We start from the raw sequence: 25,020 nt of genomic DNA, 5'->3' as shown, positions 1-25,020 counted from the left end.
AATCACATTTCAGAACCAAGGGTCATGGAGTGGTTGCTTTGTAAAAAACCTTTTTATTGATTTAAACAACCAGCTACTGTAACTGGCACATTTTTAGTCAGAGCTAACAAGGATTTTGGACGTGACTGTTGCATAAATCTTCCAAGCTACAACAAGAACTAACTGGGGTGTAGCTTTGAAAACATTCAAATTATATGTGGGCTCATCGTTTCCTCATTTGCATGGCAGTTGCTCACTCTTTGTACTTATGCAAATGTTTTCTGTTTCTGCTTTACGTCCTTTTCTGTGTCTACAGATGGTCCTACATACTAGAAACCTTATTTTAACCCAAAACAGTATTAGGCTACCACTCAAAGCCCAAATCTAAAAATGTTCAAAATGACACCACCTTAAGTTTTGTCATCATATATCTGCATGTTGATTCTACATAAACTATCTATCTATAGATCTGTCTAATGTTCACTTTGTTTTTTCATTTTGCAATATCTGTAGGTTTGCCCAATTCTTCCTGTGCCCACTGTTTGATGAGAGCTGTAAGGACCGGGAGGTTAATGCTGTGGACTCTGAGCATGAGAAGAACCTGATGAATGATGCTTGGAGGCTGTTTCAGTTGGAGAAGGCCACTGGCAACCCTAACCACCCCTTCAGTAAATTTGGAACAGGTAGAAATTCTCCACACTTATCACCAGTCCTCACTTAAACAGCACATTATATTATTCATCATGAATTTTTGCATCATGCCTCCATGGTATGTTGTCATGGTCTGTCACATCTGTATGTCTCTCTCTGTCTAAATATACATTTAACACACAACTGGAACAATATATTTTAGAACACTAGCTCTTTTGCATAGATGATCTGATTTAGAATTTGGACCAGCCTACTAGCATTTTTGCATACCAGTGTTGAAGTAGGTGTTTTTTTTAAAGTGCTATGGCTGTGTCATATTTGAATATATGGCGCTTACACACAGAGATTAATCAATGGTTGTGGTTATTCAACATAATTATGGTGGATATTGTAAGATATTAGGCAGCATATATACCTCAACTTATTTGGATTTTGGTAAACACATTTTTTCACATTACTGCAACATTTATATCACTTTATACCCTTTTATATATACATATATTTGATTTATGTGTGAAATTTTCCCCACAAAAAACACATACAGAAACCCTTGCATGTATGACCAAATAAATGAAATAAAAGGAAACGTTCTGTAGAATGAGGTAAACATTGTGGCAGAGGTAGTGTTGATCACTTTATACCTTTTTGAACAGTAACCGTGAGGGGAAAGCATCTCGTAGCATGAAAGCAGCTTACTCTGTGTTTCTGTGAATTGCCAGATCAGAGTGACAGGGACTTGGAGTAGCTCCCAGCTCAAAATAGCCACCTGATGGCAGTCTTGAATTATATCTTTATTCCAGTTAAGAATAGAAGAGGATCAGACAGGTCTGAAAGTCCTACACTCTGAGGAGACAAACATAATCTTCTCCAGATTGTTGCATAGTTTTTCCAAATCAAAAATCCTCAACCACCAGCACTTGCCTCAGAAGTTCCAGTAGGTTACAGTTGTGTTTTAGATTTCATAATCGTTTACAAATGGCAGGGAAGCAGCTTGTTCGTGCACCTGACAGGCTATTGTCACCTCATAAACTACAAGTTGGTTGACCTATCATGTTCTCGCAGTTTCCTGTTTTAGTCCTCTGAATATTTAATGCCGTTCTCAAGAAGATCATTCTGACATTATTCTGTGGCTGCATCCTTTGTATTCTGAAAACAGGAACATTCATTGTTCCACTCAGTGCATTTATCTGTCCATTCTCCATATTACATCAAATATTCTGTCAATATGCTGCTCATATTTAGGAATCTATTTACTGAAACCTCATTGATAATTGCAGTTGGATAATGAAGATTAACCTGTTTTTTAAACTGGCAAATGCAGATTGATTTCATGTATTTAGTTTTTTAAAGAACTCTTATCCATTGGGCTGATTTATTTCTTTTATAGGTAACAAATTGACCCTTGAGACCAGACCATCTAAAGATGGGATTGACATCCGTCAGGAGCTCCTGAAGTTTCACTCCACATACTACTCCTCTAATCTCATGGGACTTTGTGTGTTAGGAAGAGGTAAGAAATGTCATGTTTAAATGTCACAAAGACCTCGACAGTACTCGTGACATGACAACCCTTTGAATTGTCTCTTACTCAATACAAGAAAGAGGAACAAAGACTGCAAGTCATTGAGGACTTGGTGGAAGTGGCCTAAGGATGTTTACAACAATATCTCTAGGTTTTTTTTCAAATAATTATACAGTATATCAGCATAGCATACACCATTGTCAAATCAATTGAGATACTGTACCTTGGTATAATTACCAAAAACAAATGAGACCATTTGTAAGACAGAGTAGCTTCTACCTAATTCCAGTTGCAGTAATTTTTCAAAGGGTAGTGCATGTTTCCCCTACACCTCCTTTCTTCCTGTCCTACATGTTTGTCTTCTCTATAGCTTTGCTGAACACAGTGGAGTTGATTTATTGTGTTAACATCATCTCCCCATTGGCCCATCACTAGTTTCACCCTTTGTAATCCTCTGTAGTTGTGAAAAACTCTGCTGCCTGTCATAAAAGAACAGCACCCTCTTCCTGTTCTGTCAATTACAACAGTCTTGGTGTTGAAGGGACAGTTGAACAAATGACCCAATAAAGCTACTGTTATACATCCTAAGATACAACTGACAGTCAATGTTCTTAATGATTGTCTTTTTTTTCTACATTTAAGAATGATTGTTAATGAATTATTGATATTGGGATGTGACACATAGCACCTTTTTAACACTTATTGTCCACACTTAGTGTCCATTTTATCTTAGTTAATTGTATTCATTTTTCTTTACAGGTGTTGAACTCAGTTAGCTCTTATTGAATGAAGTGTCACTTGCATGTTCATCTTCCGCTGAAATGTTGCAACACTGTCTTTGCCATTTGAATTGTAAGTGACACAGTGTGACATAAGTGCTTATAAGAGCACTCTAGCATGATTAATAGCTCCCAGTGGCTCTCAGTTACTACGCTGCTGAATGTCTAGTATGTTGTGCATTTACTAGTAAAAAATATATATATATCAAGAGTGACAGTTGCGAGCATCATGGAAGTTGATAATTAATGGTCAAAATGTGATCTCCTCCTCACCCACAGAATCACTAGATGAGTTGACCTCCATGGTGGTCGAGTTATTTGGAGAAGTGGAGAACAAGAACGTGCCTATCCCAGAATTTCCAGAGCACCCCTTTCAGGAGGAACATCTCAGAGTGAGCCTAGCTTATTTCCCCGGTGTTTCTTGCTCTTTATGTTAGAGGTGTGATGTAAGGCCATAGCCAGTAATGAGAAGGTCATTTTCATTATGAACTGACTGTTTGCAATATGAAAATATATATTCATTTCTTTGTTTGGACTGTACAGCATCACTTATCATGTGTTTAGTTTTCTAAACTGTCCTTTAACACTTCTTTAGTAACTTGATCTTCTTTTTTCTTGTTTTCTATCACAGCAATTCTACAAAGTGGTGCCTATCAAAGACATCAGGAATCTGTATGTGACTTTCCCCATCCCAGACCTACAGAAGTACTACAAGTCAAACCCAGGACATTATCTGGGACATCTGATTGGTCATGAAGGACCCGGAAGTTTGTTATCCGAGCTAAAATCTAAAGGTGGGACACAAAGTAGAGCTTCAAGATAATCGACAATAATGTCTTAAACAGCTTTGTGTTTAAGGAACACATTCAACCCTAATGGGTAGCGCCAACACAGAGCACAACACACTTTTTTTAAATATATAAATTAATATATTTTTTCAGTATTTCAGGAATATTGTAAAAGTTAAAGTCAATCTACTGATGATCAAATGACAATAACCATGAATATTATTCTTTTAGGCTGGGTGAACACACTTGTTGGTGGGCAGAAAGAAGGAGCCAAAGGATTCATGTTCTTTATCATCAATGTGGACTTGACAGAGGAGGGCCTCTGTAAGTAGTGCTCGCTACATTCACCATTTACTGGCGTGCTTTGCATGTGGTTATAATTATTCCCCACTGTGGTCAGACTGGTATATGTGTGGGTAAATTAAATGTAAACAATGAGCATTGACGCATGTTCTACATGTCACTGCAGTACACGTTGAGGACATCATCTTCCACATGTTCCAGTACATTCAGAAACTGCGTACCGAGGGACCTCAGGCGTGGGTGTTTGAGGAGTGCAAGGTAATTAATGATGTCTATTCAGTGACAACATTTCAGACAGGAAGGGCAGGACAAACTTGACCCTCCTTATGTCTGGTTACTGGAAAAACTAATTGACAGGCAGCAGAGGCTGATGTATTCCATCCCACCTGCTGACTGTACAGTTAGCCACGTCAAACAAACCTCATTTAGCTTGTGGATAATATTACATTCCAATGCAACATACAAAAAAATGACAAAACTGAGCTCTTAGTTTAAATTCTGTACTTTCCCTTTCTAGAATCTGTCTCAACATCTGAATTGTGTGTAGTTGTTATATGTGCTTATGACATGCTCTCTCTGTCTCTCTCTCTCTCTCTCTCCCTCCCTCTCCCCCTCTAGGATTTAAACAAAGTGGCCTTCAGGTTCAAGGACAAGGAGCGACCCCGTGGCTATACTTCCAAAGTGGCTGGTTTACTACATGTAGGTCCACTCTCCAACTGCAAAGGTTGTTTCCAGGGAGACACAATGCAGCTCATTGCGTCTGTACCTGCTGTCGTCATCAGGCTTCCTGGTCTGTTGTAAGACTGGAGAATGGAGATTTTGCAGAGCCAGGGTCGATATTAGGCTAGACATGTTTTTTTTTGGGGGGGGGGGGGGGTTGTATTACTGTAGCAGCAAGGGTCATTGACTAGAGTACATCACGGCCTCTGTTGCACTTATTACAGGCTTTTTTCTGTGTATGTCTCCTCCTAGGTTTTGCAGTGCAAATAATTGTCTCTCACCCTCTGTTATAACAAGATGCTTGTAGTCCTCATATTACACCCCTGTGAGATAAAATGTAATCACAGTGTAGCAAGCATTTAGTCTGACTTTCATTTTCTTCATGCAACAGTTTGCATTCTTCCTTCCAGTTATAAAATGTTGTGGTGCACAGATCACACATCTATGAACAATTAAGACACAAGCTTTAACAATAAGTAACCTAACCCCACCCCATGCAGTACAATGCTAATGCTATTGCTCTCCGTGTATTTCAGTACTACCCTCTTGAAGAGGTTCTAGCAGCAGAGTACCTTTTGGAGGACTTCAGGCCAGATCTGATTGAGATGGTGCTGGATAAGCTGAGACCAGAGCATGTCAGGTCAGTGTGAGAATATCAGTCTCTGGTCATGAACAGAAAACCAACGCCATCCATGTGCTTTCAGCTATGGTCACTTTCCTTACTCCAGTATAACAGAGTTGATATTGTACTGGTTGACTTGACTAATTTCACAGCAAACTCTCAACTCCTGAATAAATGTTTGTTTTTTGATGATCAATTACCACAAGACCAGTCATAGTTATGTACCTCAACAATTACAATAGTTTGTCTTCCACAGTAACATTAGGCCAATGCTTTAGCACACCACTTCACTAAATCTGGCACTATGTGATCAGTGTGATAAATTGTAACACTGTAATGTATATTACTTGCAGGAAATTACCTTTTTCCTTGAATTTGCTTTATTTATTACATTTGCATTTTGCACAAATAGACACAATACATTATATATGTATAAAACACCAAAGAAATACTGAAGTCTTTGAAACTAGTGTCTGTGCTTACAGTTAAATAGTACTTTTTGTTGCTTGCCAGATGTAATAAAAGTGTTGTTGGCCTACTTTGAAGGCGATGACAGACAACTTTACAAATTTGATTCTCTCTGCAGGTTCGAAAAGGGACTGTTTGTTATATCAGGAGATATGTGTGCTCAGGAATACATTATCAAGATTTTCTCTTTGAATTGGAAATACAGGTGTCCTAATAGGGTTTCACATGAACAAGTTGGCCATTTATGAAATCTTCTGTTATTTTAAATATTGGCACATCAAATTGTATTTGAGCTTGACAACTTGATATGCTGGCAGACATAGTTGGTAGCCAGAGTTTACTGTGTGTTTTGGACGTAAACACTATGTGGTTGTAACATGATGTAAATCTAAGTCTAGTCTTTTTTGTCCTCTGTAAACATGCTGAATAGGTTAGATTTTTGAGGAGTGAACTCTGAGAAACTTTTCAATTTTCCTGTTCAGTTTATAACCTCTGCAAGAGGATTACCTACCAGAGACCATATACAACATGAGATTAATGTTGGAAAACAGAAGAAATGGTGCACATGTTTGGTGGGAATAGCACAGTCTCTACTTTTGCAGCTGCACTTTGAGTCTTGCATCACAGTCTTGCCTGGCGTAGCTTTAACAGTTTAATTTTATGAGATGCTACTGTTTTTTCAAGCAAAGTGCAGACTTGTAGTAACTAGTCCATTTCTTAATGCTCACCAAGGAAGAAATTGCATGCACTCATTGGCTGACCCTGACAGTTTGCGTGCCAGTCTCCTCTTCTACTGAAGTGGCTATTTAACCTTGGGGTTTTGCCAGCACTGCTTGGAATTCATGACAGTGAAGTGAAGGGAAGTGAAGTTACAGCAAGTTAGGTTGCATCACTAAAATGCTGGAAATTTGGTTGATACACAATTTGGTTTTATATTGAGTCCTAGTTGTTTGTTGTATAACAAACAGTAACCTTCTGTTGACACTATGACTGAATAAATAATGTTTAGGTACCATTGAAACACACACTCTAAATGCAGCACACTGAGGGCTTCAACTTTGCAGACATAGGAATTCTAAACAAAGCTCATCTGTTACAGGCAGACAGTGTGTCAATAGATCTCCGCTGCATTGAACGCGATCCAAATTGTGGAATACTAATAGAAAAGCGCTCACATCTCACATTGTATAGCAGTAATAGAGTATCTAATCAGCTCTTTAGAGAGGTTTTTATATCAATGTAAAATGACCAGGTTGACTCCTTTTTTTTACAGAGTTGCAGTGGTGTCAAAGTCATTTGAAGGGCAAACAGACAAAAAAGAAGAATGGTATGGCACGCAGTACAAACAGGAGGCCATCTCTGAAGAGACCATCAAGGTGAATCACTGCGGTCATGCTGCTCTCAACAAATCACACAATACTAGCAGTCTGGCTGTTCAGCTTGTGATAAATACATGACAACAGCTTAAGTTTTAGAAGATACTGGTCTCTGATTATACATTTGTGTTTCAGAAATGGGAAAATGCAGACCTCAATGGGAAGTTCAAATTACCAATGAAAAACGAGTTCATCCCTACCAACTTTGAGATCTACCCTCTTGAGAAAGACTCTCCATCCATGCCCACTTTAATCAAGGCAAGTGTTTTCACTGTACTGCTTTATCATCAAAGTAGCATCACTCTTCATTACAGGACTAGACAGTCTTTGCTTAAATGAGTATTGTGAAAAAATCTCTTATGTTTTCATATGGTAATAAGGGATTGTTGCGACTGAGACAAAGCATTTAGCACTGTTGTTGCCATCATGTTAAGATCAGAGGAACTGAGCTATTAACAACAGCTTGTATATTCCGTTCTCTGAAGGAAAGACTGAATAAAAGCTGCTGTGCCTTTTTCTTTATCGTTGTTACTGCTGAGTGCAAAGACCACATTGTGATCTGTTGACATCAAAGTCATTTCATTGAATTTATAAGCAAAAGCACACTATATGCTTATTCTGTGAAGTTAAACTGCATTTGCTGACATATTCTCATGCCATCTGTTATCTTTGAGCGTAAAGAACTTTCAATGAACATGAATGTCAGAACTGCCTGTGTGTGGCCTTCATTTCTACCAGGACACTGCTATGAGCAAGGTGTGGTTCAAGCAGGACGACAAGTTCTTCCTGCCCAAAGCATGCCTGAACTTCGAGTTCTTCAGGTACGTAACTAACTTGAACCATCATAATCCTGTTGGGATTTTGAGCACAACATCCTACACCAGTAAATCAACTTTCTACTTGGTAGTACTGAAAGCCTGCCACTACCTAATGTGAGCAACATAGAGTCAGCTGCTCTTTAAGGCAGGATGATGCCAATGGCGTTAGAGGATTTCAGGATTTATTAAGAAATGCTCAACTCTATAACAAAGAAAGAAGAAGACTTAAACTGACTTCCTCGTCCAGTGTTGCTATAATTTACCAGGGAGCCATAATGCTTCCAAAAACAGCTGTGGATTTTCATTTACAGTTGCCACATAGGTGGTATTAACAATATGAGCTGGGCTAGTCTGTACCAGCAAAGTTTAGGCAATAGTTGACAGCTGATACACTCCCAAAGCTTTCTGTTATTATTAACACTGACAATTGAGTGCACACTATGAACCAAATAATTGCAAATACCAAACCAACTGCCCTGCACTGAAATGTTTGTGGTACCGTTACACCCCTAATAACCACATGTTAGAATCACGGACTGAGCTGTATGTGCTAGCTTTTGTTCATATTTCAAAAAAATGTAGAGACAAACATCTCTACGCTGCTTATGGTTTGTTTGACCACTGCCATTTTCTCTACAGCCCGTTTGCGTATGTGGACCCGTTGCATTGTAACATGGCATATTTATACCTGGAGCTCCTCAAGGACTCCCTCAACGAGTATGCATATGCAGCCGAGCTAGCTGGCTTGAACTATGACCTCCAAAATACCGTCTATGGGATGTATGTAAGTATTCAAATTCTCTCCCTGTCGCCCTCATGCTGCATCCCAAACCAAACCTTAAGTCCCCTTACCCTTTATCATCCTCAGACTTGGCTACTGTAGCTTGGCCAGGCCAGGCCTGGGTTGACGAGTACTTTAAAGCCATCTATGTGGCTAAATGAGAAGGTCACATGACATTGAACAACACAGTGTATTTGGTAAATCATTGTATTATTAGTAGTATTATTTTCTGTAATACCTCAACACTCTCATGTGGCAACCAAAATAAATTGTGTGCAGAAACTCTCCAACCCAGACCTGGCTGGTCTTAGTCTACCCTCTGTTCCATCTGCATCTTCCTCTTCATTCTTCATCAATCTTTTTTCCCCTCTTTGCTCAACCGCCTCCCACCAAACCCTCATGACTACTTAAGAGGTGTTTATTTCCTCATGTGGTCAGGCAGATTGGATCCTTGTCGTTTCTGTCTTTTAGATTGATTAGGTCTAGCTGCACACCTGTAGTTATCACATCAGGTGAAGCCGGCGCTAGACAGAGCACGAGTCCTCTGTAGAATATATTTGTCTGTTTTTACGGAATAGAAAGCCGGTCACGAGGCTGCATATACATACTCATCTTATCATTCTTCTTGTACTTGTGCTGTCTTATCTTTTTTTTTGGACAACCCCTTCAACATTCCCAACAAACATGTATTTGTTTTTTGTTCTTTTTTTTTCCCCTCCATTAGTCGCTACCTATATGCAGACCCCCTGCACTGCAACATGACCTACTTGTTACTCAGGTTACTGAAGGATGATTTAAAAGAGTATACATATGCAGCCCGCCTGGCAGGGCTGGTGTATGGCGTAGCCTCAGGGATGAATGCCATCCTCGTAAGTAAGCTGTTTTGAAGTCTGGAGGGATCGGGGCAACAGTGAAGGGTCCACTTTGAGGCTTTGAGAGAGTGTGGAAATGGCTGGTTTTCTACGCTCGGTTTGATTATGTGAAGTGCTGTGTGTCCTTTTTCTCCAACTAGAAGGATTTGTGGGAAATCTTTGCTTGCTACTGCATTCCCTGCCCACATCAACTAAATTTATCACCTAACTAAGATGGCTGATTACAGCACTCTGGGCATGTCATATAAGCAGTTTATTTCTAACTACGATTAAGAAATTCACCTCTTATCTCAAGAGAATCTTTTTATTATATATCCTCAGAGGAGAGCACATCTGTTCATACTTTTTTTTTTTTTAAAAAAAGCTCTTTGTCACTTCTTTTTCTACGATTAAGATTGGTGTTGTTGAAATGCCGTGATTAGTTAAATTGGGTTTCACTTTAGTCCCTTAGGCACTAAAATAAGCAAATTCTAGGTTTGTGAAGACTTCCGGTGTACACTGTTTTTGTCCAAAGACACATGAGTGACTGAAATTATAGACTCACTTCCAAAATTCAGGGTAATGCGTTAAGACAGTCAATGCACAGCAGAGAGCAGTAGGAGCATCTTTACCTACTCTGTGTAATTATTTTGTGTTCTTTTGGCTGCCATTGTGTAGCTTTCATCGTATTAGTGTCATAGAGACCGTACATTAAAAAGTGTCTGTAGCGAGACACAAGGAATAAAACCAAATGATTGAGATTCTCTGAGATATTTATAGTCATATTTCTGCTGATGCAAGTGCACAAAGCAAGTTGGAAGCAGATCTGTATTCAGGAGGTTTGATGGATGTAGTTAAGACCAACCTCTGTGTTTCCCCCCAATTTATAACAGCAGTTTGTTAGTGTGTGTGAGTCTTACTCTGGGATTCAGTGTTTCAATGTAAAGTAACAACCTGCCTGTGAATGAAACTGCGGTGGTGGTGTTTTCCTCTTTGCTTTCATCTTTCTAACTTCCTTCTCACTAACACTCTGCACCCTTTGTCACATGACCTAGTGACCTGCATTCATTGTCCTGGTATAGATCCTTTTTAGCAAGTACCTTTTACTATTGTAAATTCATGATTGTAGTCTGTCCTTAGGGATGGCAATTCAACACACTATGATAGGCTGTATGTAATTGATTTGAGTCAGCAGTATTGGTGTGGCTGGCTGGGCGTTCGTCAAGGTTAATGATGTTAGGAGAGATTACTTTTAACAGGTGTCACCGCAGGGACTTAGCGACAGGGAGAGGCGAGGAATGGGATGAGTCTGAGAGCATAGCCATGTAGCTGGAGGTTTTGCTGAATCATGAAGGGCCATAAGGTGTGGATGACACTGCAAAGTGGAGGCTTTAAATAACCTTGACTGCTCTTTTCCATTTTTAAAATATTCAATTTCCATAGAAAAAACCTAAGCATCAACCACCTAGTTCTGTTATGTCTCTCTGAGAAACTATAATGAAGTATGTTTGCACTGCAGGAGGTGATGGATCGATGCTTCTTTTAGATCAGTCTTCTTATATAGATGTTGTACCCAGTTTTATAGCACACAAACACATTGTTACAGTGATTTACTTTATTTGTGGAAGTGAAGAGTCATCTTAAGCTGTTGGGTGATGGGCTTTTCTTGACAGCCACACTTGATTAATAAAGGCAAAAAAAGTAACAATGAAAGTAAGATCTGTAAAATGCTTTAGGAAGACCACTGATCATGCTAGACTCTCCTTATTTTTCCGTTTGCTGATGATGTACCACCTTTCCTCTGTCACTGTCTGCCGCAGCTGTCTGTTAAAGGTTACAATGACAAACAGTACATCCTGTTGAAGAAGATCATTGAGAAGATGGCCACTTTTGAGATCAATGAGAAGCGCTTTGACATCATCAAGGAAGCGGTAAGCTCTGACTGCAACTCATAATCAGCCAGTTAAAGGACTCTTAGAAATTTACTGGATTGATTCAGCACTTTTTTTTTATCCTGGTTTATAACACAGAAAAGTAAAGTAACAAAAGTAGTTTTGATATTCTTTTTTTATCTAGTTCATAAAGTGTTGATGTGGAACTGACTTTGCTTTCTCTTTCTGTCTGCAGTACATGAGGTCTTTGAATAACTTCAGAGCCGAGCAGCCTCACCAGCACGCCATGTACTACCTCCGTCTCCTAATGACCGAGGTTGCTTGGACCAAAGATGAGCTCAGAGAGGCTCTGGATGGTGAGACACTGCTCTTAATTTCTCTCTGTCTCTCTTCTGTCTCAAAGTCCCAGCCCTTGTACTCAGTAGCCCCTTTTCTACCGTGGGCCAAACTGAGTTCACTGCAACACAGAATAAATGCAGCTTACACATATTGAGTTCTTCTGTTTACAACTGAGAAAGGGGAGTTTTGTAAATAGTGAGCAGTGTCTGAAATTAACATTTTAACTCAGCAGAGGCCTAAAAATACATACATTTTGTTGCTGTTGAATAGTTACAACAAACATCACAATGGCAGTAAGAAATGTCATTATTTCTCAGTTTCTAGGCTGAAGTTCTGGGCTCGCAGTGGATAAAGGGCTACTCTTTTGCTTCTCTCACCTCAGCTCTTGCCTTCTCTTCTTCTTCCCTCTGTTTTCCTCCGTAAATCCTCATTTGAATGCAGAGGCTGTCCTCCAGCAGATGCCTCCCTAGCTGCAGTCTTCCCTTTCCGCAGTGCCAGTCTGGAACCTGAAGGGCAGATTGTTATATTTTTACCACAGAGCTTACACAGGCTATCCTCGGATTCACACGAGACTCAATTAACCTGCAGGGTCAGGCCTGTAGCCCAGTCACCAGGGCCTCCAATTACCACGGCTTGTTCCCTTATCAGTGTCCTTACCCTCCCGCCGTCCCCTGTCTGGGATCTGTGAGACACTTTCAGTCTCGTTTCCTAGATTGTGTGTGCTAGTGGTGCTGTGGACAAACAATCATTTGGGTAAAGTGTGTGTGTGTGTGTGTGTGTGTGTGTGTGTGTGTGTCTGTAGTAGCTTAGCTCCTTGAATCTGGGTCAGACGTTGCTTGAATTCAGATTGCCCAGCCCACATTGAGACAGACTTAATTTTTGTGCATGTGTAAGTGAATGTGTTAGTGTGTGTAACCAGACTTGTGTGAATGTCTATTGTGTGACTATTGCTGTACAATGGAGAAGCCACACACACACATACACACACACCAGTTATTCCTTTTTCTTACTGATTGTCTTGATAGCAGCTCAGGAAATTGCTTGGGATATTGCTCTCTGATTGATTGCTGTTGTCTGTGATCTGTATTCCAGATGTAACTCTCCCACGCCTCAAGGCCTTCATACCTCAGCTATTGTCCCGGTTACATATTGAAGCCCTTCTCCATGGCAACATCACCAAGGAGGTTTGTCACTGTGTTTTTACTGCCAGCTGAGAGAATCTGAATTTTGTTACATCTCTGCCTTGATGGATTTGTAGATTCACAATAGTAAAGCTTTCCCTTCACAATGAGGCAGTAAGTTTCATAAAATAAGTGTATGCATTTTTACTTAGTGAATATAAAATACACCTTTTTTTTTTTTTTTTTTTTTACTCGAGCAACATTTCAGTCACCTCCAGCCTCCCAATGGTATCACAGAGGATTATTGTGGAAAACCTCTTATAAGATCCTGCGATCAAGTCACACTTTATATGAGGTCCCAGCTGTCGCAGCACCCGGCTTTACGCCTCGTAATGATGACAGCGTCACAGTCTGGCGGAGAGAGAATTGGATTCACCAGTGAGAGCAATGATCCATTTCGTCATCACAGAGCAGCGGTGTAGACCTGCTTCTGAAACATCAGAGCAAGAAGTGACCCAAGTAGTTATGAGACTGTGCGTGGTCATGTTTTGATGAGAAATTTGTATTCATTAGCCTCATCAAATCAGGCAGATTAAAAAGCTGGAAAAGATCACCTTAAAACATGATTTAAAAACAGCTTTTGGTGATGTAAAGTCAATGACTGTGTCCAGTTTGTGGTTTAATGGCAACAACAGCTAAATACTGTTGCCATGCAGGGTATGTGCTTTTTCTACTCCAATATTTTAACTTTTGCTCCACAAGCCCAACTTTTTTATGTTTGGTGTTTTTTTTTTCCTCCCTTCAGTAACTTCAAATGCTCTGTTAATCTAAATTAGAGAAAAACATAAACCCCCAGTGGTTTTGGTTTTATTTGCAGTGGTTGTGAGTTATCTGCTACAAAGACTTCTGCTGCAGGAAGATAATCCACAGAACTCATTATTTTCCAACTATTTTCTGCAGAAGGTGAAAAATACTAAGTGTCTGTGGATTATCCTCACTACACTGAACTTTGTTTCTGGAAACGTACATTGCTTTGGGAGTCACAAACAAAATCATTTTAACCACACTGCGAATATCTCACTATTCCAAATATAACCAAACATATCTGCATGACAAGTTAGTGAAAGAAGAAGTTGACTGCATTGCTATAGCCATGTGTACAATCAATTTGCTAAAGAAATTGATGGAAAAATGTCCAGTGTCAAGATAACTTAATTCTGGTCACGTAGAACCCACAGCTTAATGCAGCTTGTTGGGGGTTGTCAGAAGAAATTCTGGTATATGTACATAAAAAAATCACTAACAGTAATAGGAGCCAGGTCAAGGGAAAATGTGCACAACACAAAGGTAAATTGCAAATGTAATTAGAAAGAGGTTCTCTGCGCATCTTCCAGCAATATGCAGCTGAATCAGGTGCTTCTCAGGTGAGGAACAGCAAGTTTCAGATGAAAAAACACTGGAGCATACTGATTAGCAGCCTTTAATAGTGCAAACAGACCAATGTTTCAACACGACTTTGTCTTCACCAGAATCAAAGGTCTTTGTGTGCTCCAGTCTGTTCTCATCTGTAAATTGCAAATCCATGGAGTGCCAAGCTAAATGATACATAATGTTTTTCTGGGAGTGGAATTCTCCTTAATCAGATTTTTGTCAACTAAAATGTTTTGTTTTCCCTCCCCTGTCTGCTATCTCTCTAGTCTGCTCTTGGCATGATGCAAATGGTGGAGGACACGCTCATTGAGCACGCTCACACAAAGCCCCTCCTCCCAAGCCAACTGATTCGCTACAGAGAGGTGCAGGTTCCAGACGGTAGGTTCTGTACTCCCCACACACCCCATACACACACCACTTAAGCACTCTTAATCATCATCCGCCAGTCATGACTGTCTCCACGGCGACCAAGCAGAAGGGTACTTATCCAGCGCTCTTGCCCTCGTCATCACTGACGCTGTCTTGCGTTTGTAAAGACTTAATTAAATTCAGTAACCCACATTTTCCTCAGAGGAACATAATTGTCACTGAGTGGAAATGGACGTCATTAAGCAAAATGCGTACACGCCTTCCTCTCAGCAGCTCAAAGACGAATGCACACACACGCAAAGCAAAGCACCTGTGCTGCCTTTCTGATTACATTAGGAAAGTTGAGTGATGTGGCGAGGAAAACCAGAGCTGCCCAGGGCCACCTGGAGACATCCTGTAGCCCACCAAGACATTTTCCAGGCTTGGCTCCATACTGCCAGTCAGATGCAGAGCAGAAGTGCAGGAGAAGGACGTAAAGGATGTAAACACAAAACTGGCTCACTAAAAGAACGACAGTCTGTCCAAAAAACACATTATCACACTTGCAGCTGAAAGCTTCAGAGCTGAAAGCTGACTTAAATCTGTGGCCGGTTACACATTCATCTCTCTACTAAATGAAGGAATCTCTGTATGTATGTATGTCCTTCGCATATCTTGAGAAGCGTTCATCCGATCAACTCCACACTTGCCGGGTGTATGGCTGGGGATGCAAGGGAGTGCAATGTCGAATTTTAGTGCAATTTGGACACGCTATGCGTTTGATATTAATAAACTTTGAATAAACCAGCTATCAGCGAGCCACTCCACTCTGTGCAGGGTCAGGGTGGACCTTCAGGTCCCTGCCGACTGATTCCAGCATGTCAGGGAGAGACCAGAGACGTGCCGTGAGACGAGTTAGAGAAAAGTGTTTTAAAAAGAGAAAAGTAGACAGCTAAACCAGAGCTTTTAATCAAGAATGGACACTCTTACCCCGTGTCTAGCGTAGCGTTAGCAGCACGTTTAGCAGATCATCAGCGGCGAGTGATTACACAGGAGGCATTCAGGTTCAATGTTGAGTATAGGTCAAGATAGAAAGAAATTTTACTTTTTAATACAATGACTAGACACACTAGACAACAACAAAACTATACAACTTATGGTTTTTCTGTTGCTATAGAAATCTTTATATCAGATATAGTTGTAAAAATAGTAAATCACTTTTTTCAAATCAAAATCAGTTGAGAAAGGTACAAAATACTTGCATACTTGTAATTTATATGTTTAAAAATTGATTGAACATTTAAAGCAGTAAGTTAGTTGTGAAGTTTGCAACTGTGTAGCAAGAAAATATGCAGTTTCAGCTCTAACACTAACTTGCTGTGACAGAACAAAATACACAATGACACACAAGCCTGAAATTTCCACCCTTCACATGAATGCTTTGATTAAGCAAAGACCCTATTGCCTCAAAAAGTTTTTGATCACTTTTCAAGTTAAATTTGTGTTGGTAGACTTTCGAAAACCTGACATGTTGAGAAGAATAAAAACTGTGGTCATGACACTCCCGAAGCGCAGAGCCAGAGTGCTCGGTCAGCATGTATGTAAAGGTACCTGCATTACCCAGCCTCAACTCCACAGTAAGCTTGATCACAATGGACTCAAAGAAACTCAAGTTGAGTGCTAAAGGAACCAGGTTTCCCCATGCTAGAATGGAGGGCCCCTCTTCACGTTACGCTCAAAGGAAAAGTTAAAGAACAGATGAAAGGCTTCAAGAGTCCAATTTAGAGCAACTCAGCAAAAATGATGTTGGCATTCAGCAGTACGTCTTTAACTTTCTGGAGAGCGTCACCACTGTCCTCTGTCTGAACCTTCCTGTTATATTGTGTTGCACTCATCTATGCCGCAAGGAAAGTGCTCAAACATAACTGTTTTTTTGCGGGCAACACTTGTGAAAGTTACCGTATGTAGATTGGTTATTTTTGAAAGACTTGATTATACATACAGGATCATCTGTAGGAAAGGTTTATGTAAAGGTGTTCAGGGGGGCTGGCAAAATTTATTTCATAGCTTATCTGAGCTCATGGATCACTGGGTCAACAGAACAGCTTGTTTGTTTGTTTACATGCAAGTGTTACTTCTCGACATATATGACTTTTATCTTACCAAAGTCTAGTCACATTTGACAGAATCGCTTTGAGCTTTTCCAGGTTTCTAATCATAATTAAATTTGCACACATATATTACCAGGAAAAAAATAAAAATGTTTTTCAATATTTTGATAGAAATTACTTTTTTCCTTACTCCTTCATTACCTGTGTCCAATACATGTATCACAATACTACCCCTGGGCATGATAATCAACTTTCAATTTTCTTCCCTACACGTGAAACACCATATGCAACAAAATAAAGTCGCTGCTTAGAATGAAAATGCATGTCTATTATTTCTGCACCATCCCTGCCTTCAGTCTTCAATTGAATAAAAAGTGGATTTTTATTTCAGGCCCAGCTTGAAATCATTACCATGGTAATGTGTTTATTTTAGATGGTTGCATTACATAAAGAACTTAAACAAATATTCTCCTTTTCCTCTCAGGTGGCTGGTACGTTTACCAGCAGAGGAATGAGGTACACAACAATTGTGGCATTGAGATCTACTACCAGACAGACATGCAGACCACCCACGACAACATGCTGCTGGAGCTGTTCTGTCAGATCATCTCTGAGCCCTGCTTCAACACGCTGAGAACCAAAGAGCAGCTGGGTGAGCCCACAAAATGCAAACTATTATGGTGAACACAGCTTGTGTAGCATCTTCCGACACAGTTTTCAAGATGCGGAGAGATAAGAAAAAGCTGTTGCAGTTGTGTTAAATTTGCTTCTAAGATTATATTTATTTATTTTTATGTTTATGATTTATTCAGGCCTCTTTTTTTGAGAATTGTGCAGTTTTAATCTGCCTCCAGTAATTAGATGGTGCTCTATAAAGACCAGAAACCGTGTAAGTGAAGTTTTTAAAGTGCTGTCAGCCATGATGATGTTTAATAACTTGGGGACTGAAGTATACCACATAGCCTTGGAAGGAGTGCTGTAATAATAGCGCCAGACCTAAAATCAAAATCAAGATAAATACAGAGACAGTTTTTTCTGAACAAGCTAAGGTATCCTGTCTGTCCTCTCTGCTGAGCTCTTACATGTCTTCTCCTCTGCACCCCCAAGGCTACATTGTGTTCAGTGGGCCCCGGCGGGCTAACGGAGTCCAAGGCCTGCGTTTCATCATCCAGTCAGAGAAGGCGCCCCACTACCTGGAGAGCCGTGTAGAGGCTTTCCTGTGTACTATGGAGAAGGCTGTGGAGGAGATGAGCGAGGAAGCCTTCCAGAAACACATCCAGGCTTTGGCCATCCGCCGCCTGGACAAGCCTAAGAAGCTGTCTGCTGAGTGCGCCAAGTACTGGGGAGAGATCATCTCTCAGCAGTATAATTTTGACAGAGGTGAGGCCTCCTGACAGTCCTCCTCACCTTACTGCTAACTCTCCATTCTGTTTAGGCCTCGAGCCAAAAACAGGTATATTTGAATATATTAAAAAACGCTTTCTGATCTATCTGGTTATTATGAAAAGCTTAGAGACTTTGAGATTTCTCCATATTTTGGACAGACCCAGAGGAGAGCAGAATGTTTCTTTGGGTTGCACAAATTGGGATCGATTAAAGCCAGAAATAATCTGCAGCCGTAGCACACCTCTCTCTTGCAGCACTCTCCTGAGTGCCATAATGGATTGTAATGGACCCGATTCACTGGTAATCTGCCTAAAGCCCTCAGTGATGGCTCCCTGAAAGGCTGCCAAGGGAGTGGTGGTGATTACTGATACTAGCAGTGTTAGGCTGCATTCACACTAAATCCGGTAATGCGGCACCTTCCCACAGGGTTGTGCGGAGGTGTGGGCGTGTTTGTTTGTTTGTACTTTAGAATGTAACCGCTGTGAAACAATCAGAAAATAACGTTTTACTTATCTGATTCACTGCTTTGTTCCGGCTACCGCTGCTCCCTCTCTTCATTCACTCACTGGCTCGCTCAACCACCACTGCACTCTCACTCTCTCTCTCTCTCTGTTTTTTCCATTCAATTCAGTAAGCTTTATTGGCATGAATGTCAGATGAACAATATTGCCAAAGCATCAAGGATAATACATAATAATGCATATATAATAAGTCTCCCTCTCTCTCTCTCTGTCTCTCTCTCTCTAACTTTACTTTTAACATAATGAAACAAAGAGAAATGTGTTGAGTAAATGTGCTACAATCTACTTTACGTACTATCCATCATGTCTTTTAAATGCTCTTCTCATGTTATGAAACACTACAGTAGTGATGTCCCTGAAACGAACACTTACATTTTCCTGTTGTGTTGCAGATAACATTGAAGTGGCCTATCTGAAGACTTTGACAAAAGAAAACATAATGCACTTCTACAGAGTAAGTAGCACAAACTTCATATCACAGTGTCTACCCTTGAGTACATGTAACAGACAGCGAGCGCGGAGACACATCTGTGGTTTCTGCTGCTCTGCTCTCTCAGCTCTCCGTCTGGCTCTTGAATAGATATTATCTGCTAGTTGGAAGCACCAGTACATTTCATTTTTATTTCAGAAAAGTCTGATGTTCCAAAAAAACAGATCTGAAACACAGTTCATATCATGGGACATTTTGAACTCTCTGTAGAGACATAGGATGATGAAGCTGCTGGTGTTAGCTGGGAATCACTTTAGTTTTATGGTTTCCTTTTAATTAAGAAGGTCAGATATTCTAATCATCAATGAGATGTTGAAACTATAAACACCAAACAAATCTGAGCTTTGAGAATTTAAACCTATAATTAAATAAGGAAATAATGAAATAATATTATAATGAACAAAGATAGAATTACTTCCCAAACTGACAGTTTTATTTGCGCAGCCTTAAATGATGATGATGATCTGACTTTAACTGTGGTTCTTTGTGGTTGTGGTTAACGCTGCGTCAACAGCAGAGGTCTCGTTATGAGGCAGCTACATAAATTATAACAATAATCCTACATTTTATGACGTGTTAGTCATAAAATTCTGTAATAATAAAATTCAGTGTATAATAACTCCAGTGTTATGTGAAGCCTCTGTAGTTTGGCGTAACCCTAAACCTCCATTTGTTAAAATATTTCAACATGTACTGACTAGATATTACTTCAATATTTGATCATCTCATAGACAGACAACAGTAACAGATGTACAGAGTGAATATTTTGGTCAGTGTGATGATTTAAACAACATGTTTGTGTTTGACAGCTCATTATTTGAGGACCAAAGCTGATTCTTGACCTTGGAAACAGCACTTGAGAAAATGATGAAAGCACAAGCTGCATTCAGTAGCTGTTTTGGAGTTTTTGATGATATGACGCTGGAGTTTGCACAGTTGTCATGGAAGCTCAGATTTCGGTTTTGAGCATGTTAAGGACTTCGTGTCCATGTCGGCTTAAAAGCTGAGATTCAAAGACTGAACTGGAAACTAGAATTTCGACTGCAACGTTTATCTACAATTTCTTGACAATTGGGAAACTCCATCTGCTGTGAAGACCATGTGATATGCTCGAAAGCCCCAGAACAGCTACTAAATAGACCTTGTAGTGAGAATGTTTGCTCAACAGTTTGTTTCATGGTGCCACTGCACTCTATACACAGTTAAACTGATCTGAACTTATCAACATGAGTTTCATTTTTATTACTATTTTATATTATTGTTATTATTATTACAGCAGCTTTTTAAGTGTTTGAGATGTTCCCATATATTTTCTTATTGATAATTAAGAGCCCTAGTTACCCAAAAAAGAGGTGAATAATAAGTTTCTGGCAATAAAAAAATTATATTTAGCTTTTTTTGTAGATGTTGCTGGTAAATGAACAGCTGATGGTGCTTTTGATGGATGTGACTATAGAATGATGTTTTATCTCCTTTCTATAAATTACGTATTGATCAGCTTAACAACAGAAAAATATCGTCAGACTACCTGAATATTCATCATATATAGTACACAGCAGTGATGGCATAATAATTACATTTCTGATAAAAGGACAATATTGATATGAGCAAAACCACCTACCTTTAAATCTGTGTGTGTGTGTGTGTGTGTCTGTGTGTGTGTGTGTGTGTGTCTGTGTGTGTGTGTGTGTGTGTGTGTGTGTGTGTGTGTGTGTGTGTGTGTGTGTGTCCAGACACACACACGGTTTTACTGGGTTCAGTCTGCCCTCCTAGCTTTCATCTCCTCCTGCTTCTATTCATAGCCACGGAGGTGACACTGACACAGGACGCCCACAGCATATCAGCCGCCATAATGACAGCCAGCCACCCTGTTTCAAGGGGGATAAAGGGCCAAAGACACATGGCCCGCGAGAGAATTGGCATTATCTCAGCCCAGCAGAAACCATTACAGGCCTCATGCAGAATAAACCTAATGCATTTCTAATGTCATATCAGCAGCCATCGCAGAATCATTTTCATTTCTTTTCTTCTGTTTTTTTTTTTTTTTTCATTTTTTGGTGGCTGGAGTTGATGCTGTCTGACCTGCTGATGAGCCAAATCTTAGTCTAATATAATCCTCCATTCAGAGACAGTGACGAGGTCTGACTGCAGCTAAATCTCTGCAGGCCTGTCAGAGCTGATCCCAGACTCACTGTGAGAAACACACAGCCAGCTGGGCTACAATGAGTCTTTCCCTTCCGTGGAAGTAACTCCGTTTTTCTAAAAAGTTTGAACACAGTGAGAAGTCATTCCAGCTAACTATAACATATTTTGTTATTCATGTGCTGTTTGTTTTTTTACGTTTAAATAATGTCTGAAGCATGGATTTAATGGTAATGATGCTGTTTGACATGGAAAAGAAAACCAACCATAATCAAATCTTCCTCCCTCACCCCACCTGTCCGTCTGTGTCCCCGCAGGAACGGCTGACAGTCGAGGCTCCAAAGAGACACAAGGTGTCGGTGCACGTCCTGTCCAGAGAGATGGACTCCTGTGAGTACCTGAGGTCACATGTTGGTCACATGAGCTTCATTTAGACGCTGCAGGTGAGCGGCTTTATTCAGTGTCAGGCTGACCTGTACATCACTCTGCGTGTGTGTGTGTGTGTTTACCAGGTCCCATAGTGGGAGAGTTCCCCGCTCAGAATGATGTCAACCTGGCCCCTGCTCCCTCCCTGCCACAGGTACAGTAACGATCAGGCTCTTAATTCATGCTTCTCTCTTCACTCACTACCAACATGTGTTCAGTCTGTTCAGATTTTTGTTTTTTCTGCACCACAAAGCTAGTTTAACCAAATCTGGCTTCACTGAGCCAAACATTTGTGATCCTGGATAACTGGTGTAGACTGGTTATCAACTGGCTCACTCTGGGTTTTTCTGTTGAGCACATTCACATGAAAAATCAGGCGTTCTTAATTACAATTTTCGTCACCTGCAACTTGAACACAACCATCACTGGAGTACCAAGTATGACATGCAACAGTGATACTGGTGATACTGGTGATTTACAGCAAGCAACTGATAGAAACATTAAAGACTACGCCTATAAATAAGTGGGAATTTTTATACAAGCAAGTAAGTGAGGTAAATAAATGTAATATCAATTTATTCACCACAATGACATTTGTGCTTTTTTGTGCCAGATAAATAAAAAGCAAAGCCGTCAGATAGAGTTCCAGACAGTCCAGTGTGTTCCTCCAGTATGTTTTGTGATCAATAGTCAGAAGCTCAGATCAAGTTTTAGTGACGTCTACATTTGTCCTGACTACTTCCACTGAGGCTGAACATCAGACAGCAACGTTCCTAACTTATTGTTAGAGTTAAGAAAACAATTTAATTGCATGTAGAGCAGTTTCTCTGAAAGGTCACTCAGAAATAGAGTTTGATTTGTAGTTTAAAAACAGTTGAAAGTAAAACAGATCCATGCTGCCTGACCTGAAGAAAAGAAGTGAATGCATGAAGATGCGCTCCTGACTGAAAACAATCTCTAAAAACATGTAGTACTGACAGTGGCAGCATGTTGTACTTGAACACAACAGTGAAAAACATTCAAAAAAAACAAACATTCAGTGCATCACTGAAGCCAAAATGAACATAATGAAATAGTTCTCTTCTCTGTGGCTTTGAAAATGATTTGGTTTTCTCATACAGCAATATTGATCATTTGCATTTTGATTTACCCAGAGTCACATGGTGGCGACTGTGCAGCACAGGTTACCATGGTGATCCGGCTCGATTTTAAAAAGTGAACCAGTCTCTAATAGTGGAAAACCATAGTGGAGCCCACAGACTGCTGATCTGTCTTCATGATGCAGGTCATGCAGAAATAAATAAATAAAGACATGTGATTAGGTCAGGAAGGTCAAATGTTGACAGTCTCTTGTCAGTTACAGTCCCACTTTCTGCTCAGCGTTGCCAATATCGGGTTGATATGTTTACAACAGACACAGTAGCCACTTGAAAAACAACATAAACAACACCAAATGAATAAAGGACTTTAACCTCAGAATAGTGTCAAGATTTCACTCTTGACTTAACATCTTGTGTTTTTTTTGGCAGCCCTCATTGGTTCAGGACATGACTGAGTTCAAGAGGAGTCTTCCTCTCTTCCCTCTGGTCAAGCCTCACATCAACTTCATGGCAGCCAAACTGTGAGCGAGGCTGGCAGGTCAACACGCAGCAGCAGGAGAGGGCGCTGGGCGGGAGGTGTTTCCCCACCTACCCCTCCTGGCAGGAAGACTTTCATCTGACCGAGCCTGCATGAGCGTGTGTGTGTGTGTGTGTGTGCGTGTTTGGGCGAAGACATGTGAATGCGTGTGTGTGTGTGTGCATGTGTGGCAGGCTGGAGCCACTAGAAGAGATGCTTGGAAACTAATGCGTGTATTTGAATCACAAAGTTAGCCGTGTGGTTGTCGACATAGCTGTGATAACGATAGAGGTCACACCAGACTCACCTCATGCTCAAGTCTCTTAAAGGAGACGCAACACTTACACGCATCACAACACGGTGTAGGCTGTTGTAGAGGTAATAGAAACAACCTATGATAAAAAATAAAAAAAAAGAGAGAGAAAAAAAAAAGATGAGGGTTCAGATCCCTTTAAACGACTTCAAATATACCGCAGATGCTTCACAGTAGGAAGCGTTTTATTTGAGATATTCAGACATGCTGCTTTGAGAATGGATAGCGGGTTTGTTCTGGTGAACTGGGGGCTGTAGAAGTTTAAGACAGAAGCTCCATGAAGGTCTTCTTTTGTTTTGTTGGACTGGTAGATCTTTGCCATGTTACTGTTGGAGGCACCACAACTTTCTCACAAAAGACACACTCGGTCAAAAGGAGTGTTTTATTCAATTTTATGCATTTCTGAAGAATAATCTGCCTTATAATTATGGTTTTATTCCGGGCAGATTTTGAAATGTTTTTGCTTGTAAACTGGTAAAATGTTGGGACCCTTTGAGGAGCTGTTTTAAATCGCTGATCACTAAGAACCATGCCCATGAAGGTTGTTCTTATTTTTATTTTTTATTGCATTTTACAGTATGTAAGTCAGACATCTCAGGGGTACCTCCATGCTGTTTTTTTTACATTCAATTTTATTAGTGATTGATTCAAAAATAAAAACACTTTTATTGATCTGTCATCTACATTAGTACTTTGTTCACTTCACTAAATGTGATCAAATCCTTATTGATCTTTAAATTATTTTTGTAAAAGTGAAAGGAATTAATTGCTGTAGAGATGAACTTTTTTTTCTTTTCTTTTCTGTTTGTGAGCTCTGGGAGGATTGTCTTTCTTCTTACTCTCTGTGTCTGCATGTGAGACTTTCTGCAGCTTGTGCCTTTCCAGGGGGGCATCCGTTAGTTTGTATGTGGCTGCACTGAACTGCTCCTGGTCTGATTCAGGGCAGAATCCTGGAGGGTCTAAACCCCCTTCTAAATTGCTGGACTGTGCTCCGGCTGTTACAGCATAGATGTCAAAAAAAAAAAAAAAAAAAAAAAAAAAAGCAGCTAGCCCTTTTCTCTGAAAAGAAACATTTCATGTTGATGTCTTGAGGGGGTTGAAGAAACACTCCAGTCTGGATTTTTTTCTGAATATATGCACTTCTCTCACTAAAGCAATAAACCTAATGATGTGGACCTGAGGACAGTGTGTGAGTGAGACGTGGCTCTGCGCTGCTGCGTAGCTG

At 40.2% G+C, this 25,020-nt stretch overlaps 1 protein-coding gene across 2 annotated transcripts in view; it reads left to right on the top strand.

The window, feature by feature from the left end:
- The window catches only part of ide (insulin-degrading enzyme), a 28,512-nt gene extending 4,598 nt beyond the window's left edge, over positions 1-23,914 (top strand). Inside the window, exons 4-25 of one of the 2 annotated variants that reach the window (XM_067609477.1) lie at positions 493-662; positions 2,018-2,140; positions 3,211-3,323; positions 3,563-3,725; positions 3,951-4,043; positions 4,189-4,280; positions 4,641-4,721; positions 5,279-5,382; positions 7,106-7,208; positions 7,344-7,466; positions 7,947-8,029; positions 9,532-9,676; positions 11,479-11,589; positions 11,786-11,906; positions 12,982-13,073; positions 14,708-14,819; positions 17,385-17,552; positions 18,008-18,280; positions 19,200-19,261; positions 21,757-21,829; positions 21,952-22,019; positions 23,395-23,914. In XM_067609477.1, coding sequence (XP_067465578.1) covers positions 493-662; positions 2,018-2,140; positions 3,211-3,323; positions 3,563-3,725; positions 3,951-4,043; positions 4,189-4,280; positions 4,641-4,721; positions 5,279-5,382; positions 7,106-7,208; positions 7,344-7,466; positions 7,947-8,029; positions 9,532-9,676; positions 11,479-11,589; positions 11,786-11,906; positions 12,982-13,073; positions 14,708-14,819; positions 17,385-17,552; positions 18,008-18,280; positions 19,200-19,261; positions 21,757-21,829; positions 21,952-22,019; positions 23,395-23,490 — 2,569 coding nt within the window. In that variant the 3' untranslated portion in view covers positions 23,491-23,914. Of the gene's footprint in view, positions 1-492; positions 663-2,017; positions 2,141-3,210; positions 3,324-3,562; positions 3,726-3,950; positions 4,044-4,188; positions 4,281-4,640; positions 4,722-5,278; positions 5,383-7,105; positions 7,209-7,343; positions 7,467-7,946; positions 8,030-8,665; positions 8,811-9,531; positions 9,677-11,478; positions 11,590-11,785; positions 11,907-12,981; positions 13,074-14,707; positions 14,820-17,384; positions 17,553-18,007; positions 18,281-19,199; positions 19,262-21,756; positions 21,830-21,951; positions 22,020-23,394 lie in introns of both variants that reach the window. The other variant, XM_067609476.1, reaches the window with a different exon arrangement.
- Positions 23,915-25,020: the final 1,106 nt, after the last annotated feature.

The sequence above is a fragment of the Thunnus thynnus genome, chromosome 14 (genome assembly GCF_963924715.1).
Source record: "Thunnus thynnus chromosome 14, fThuThy2.1, whole genome shotgun sequence".
Classification (NCBI taxonomy): domain Eukaryota; kingdom Metazoa; phylum Chordata; class Actinopteri; order Scombriformes; family Scombridae; genus Thunnus; species Thunnus thynnus.
Note: the sequence above shows the minus strand (reverse complement) of the source record. Positions and strands in the feature narration are given on the sequence as shown.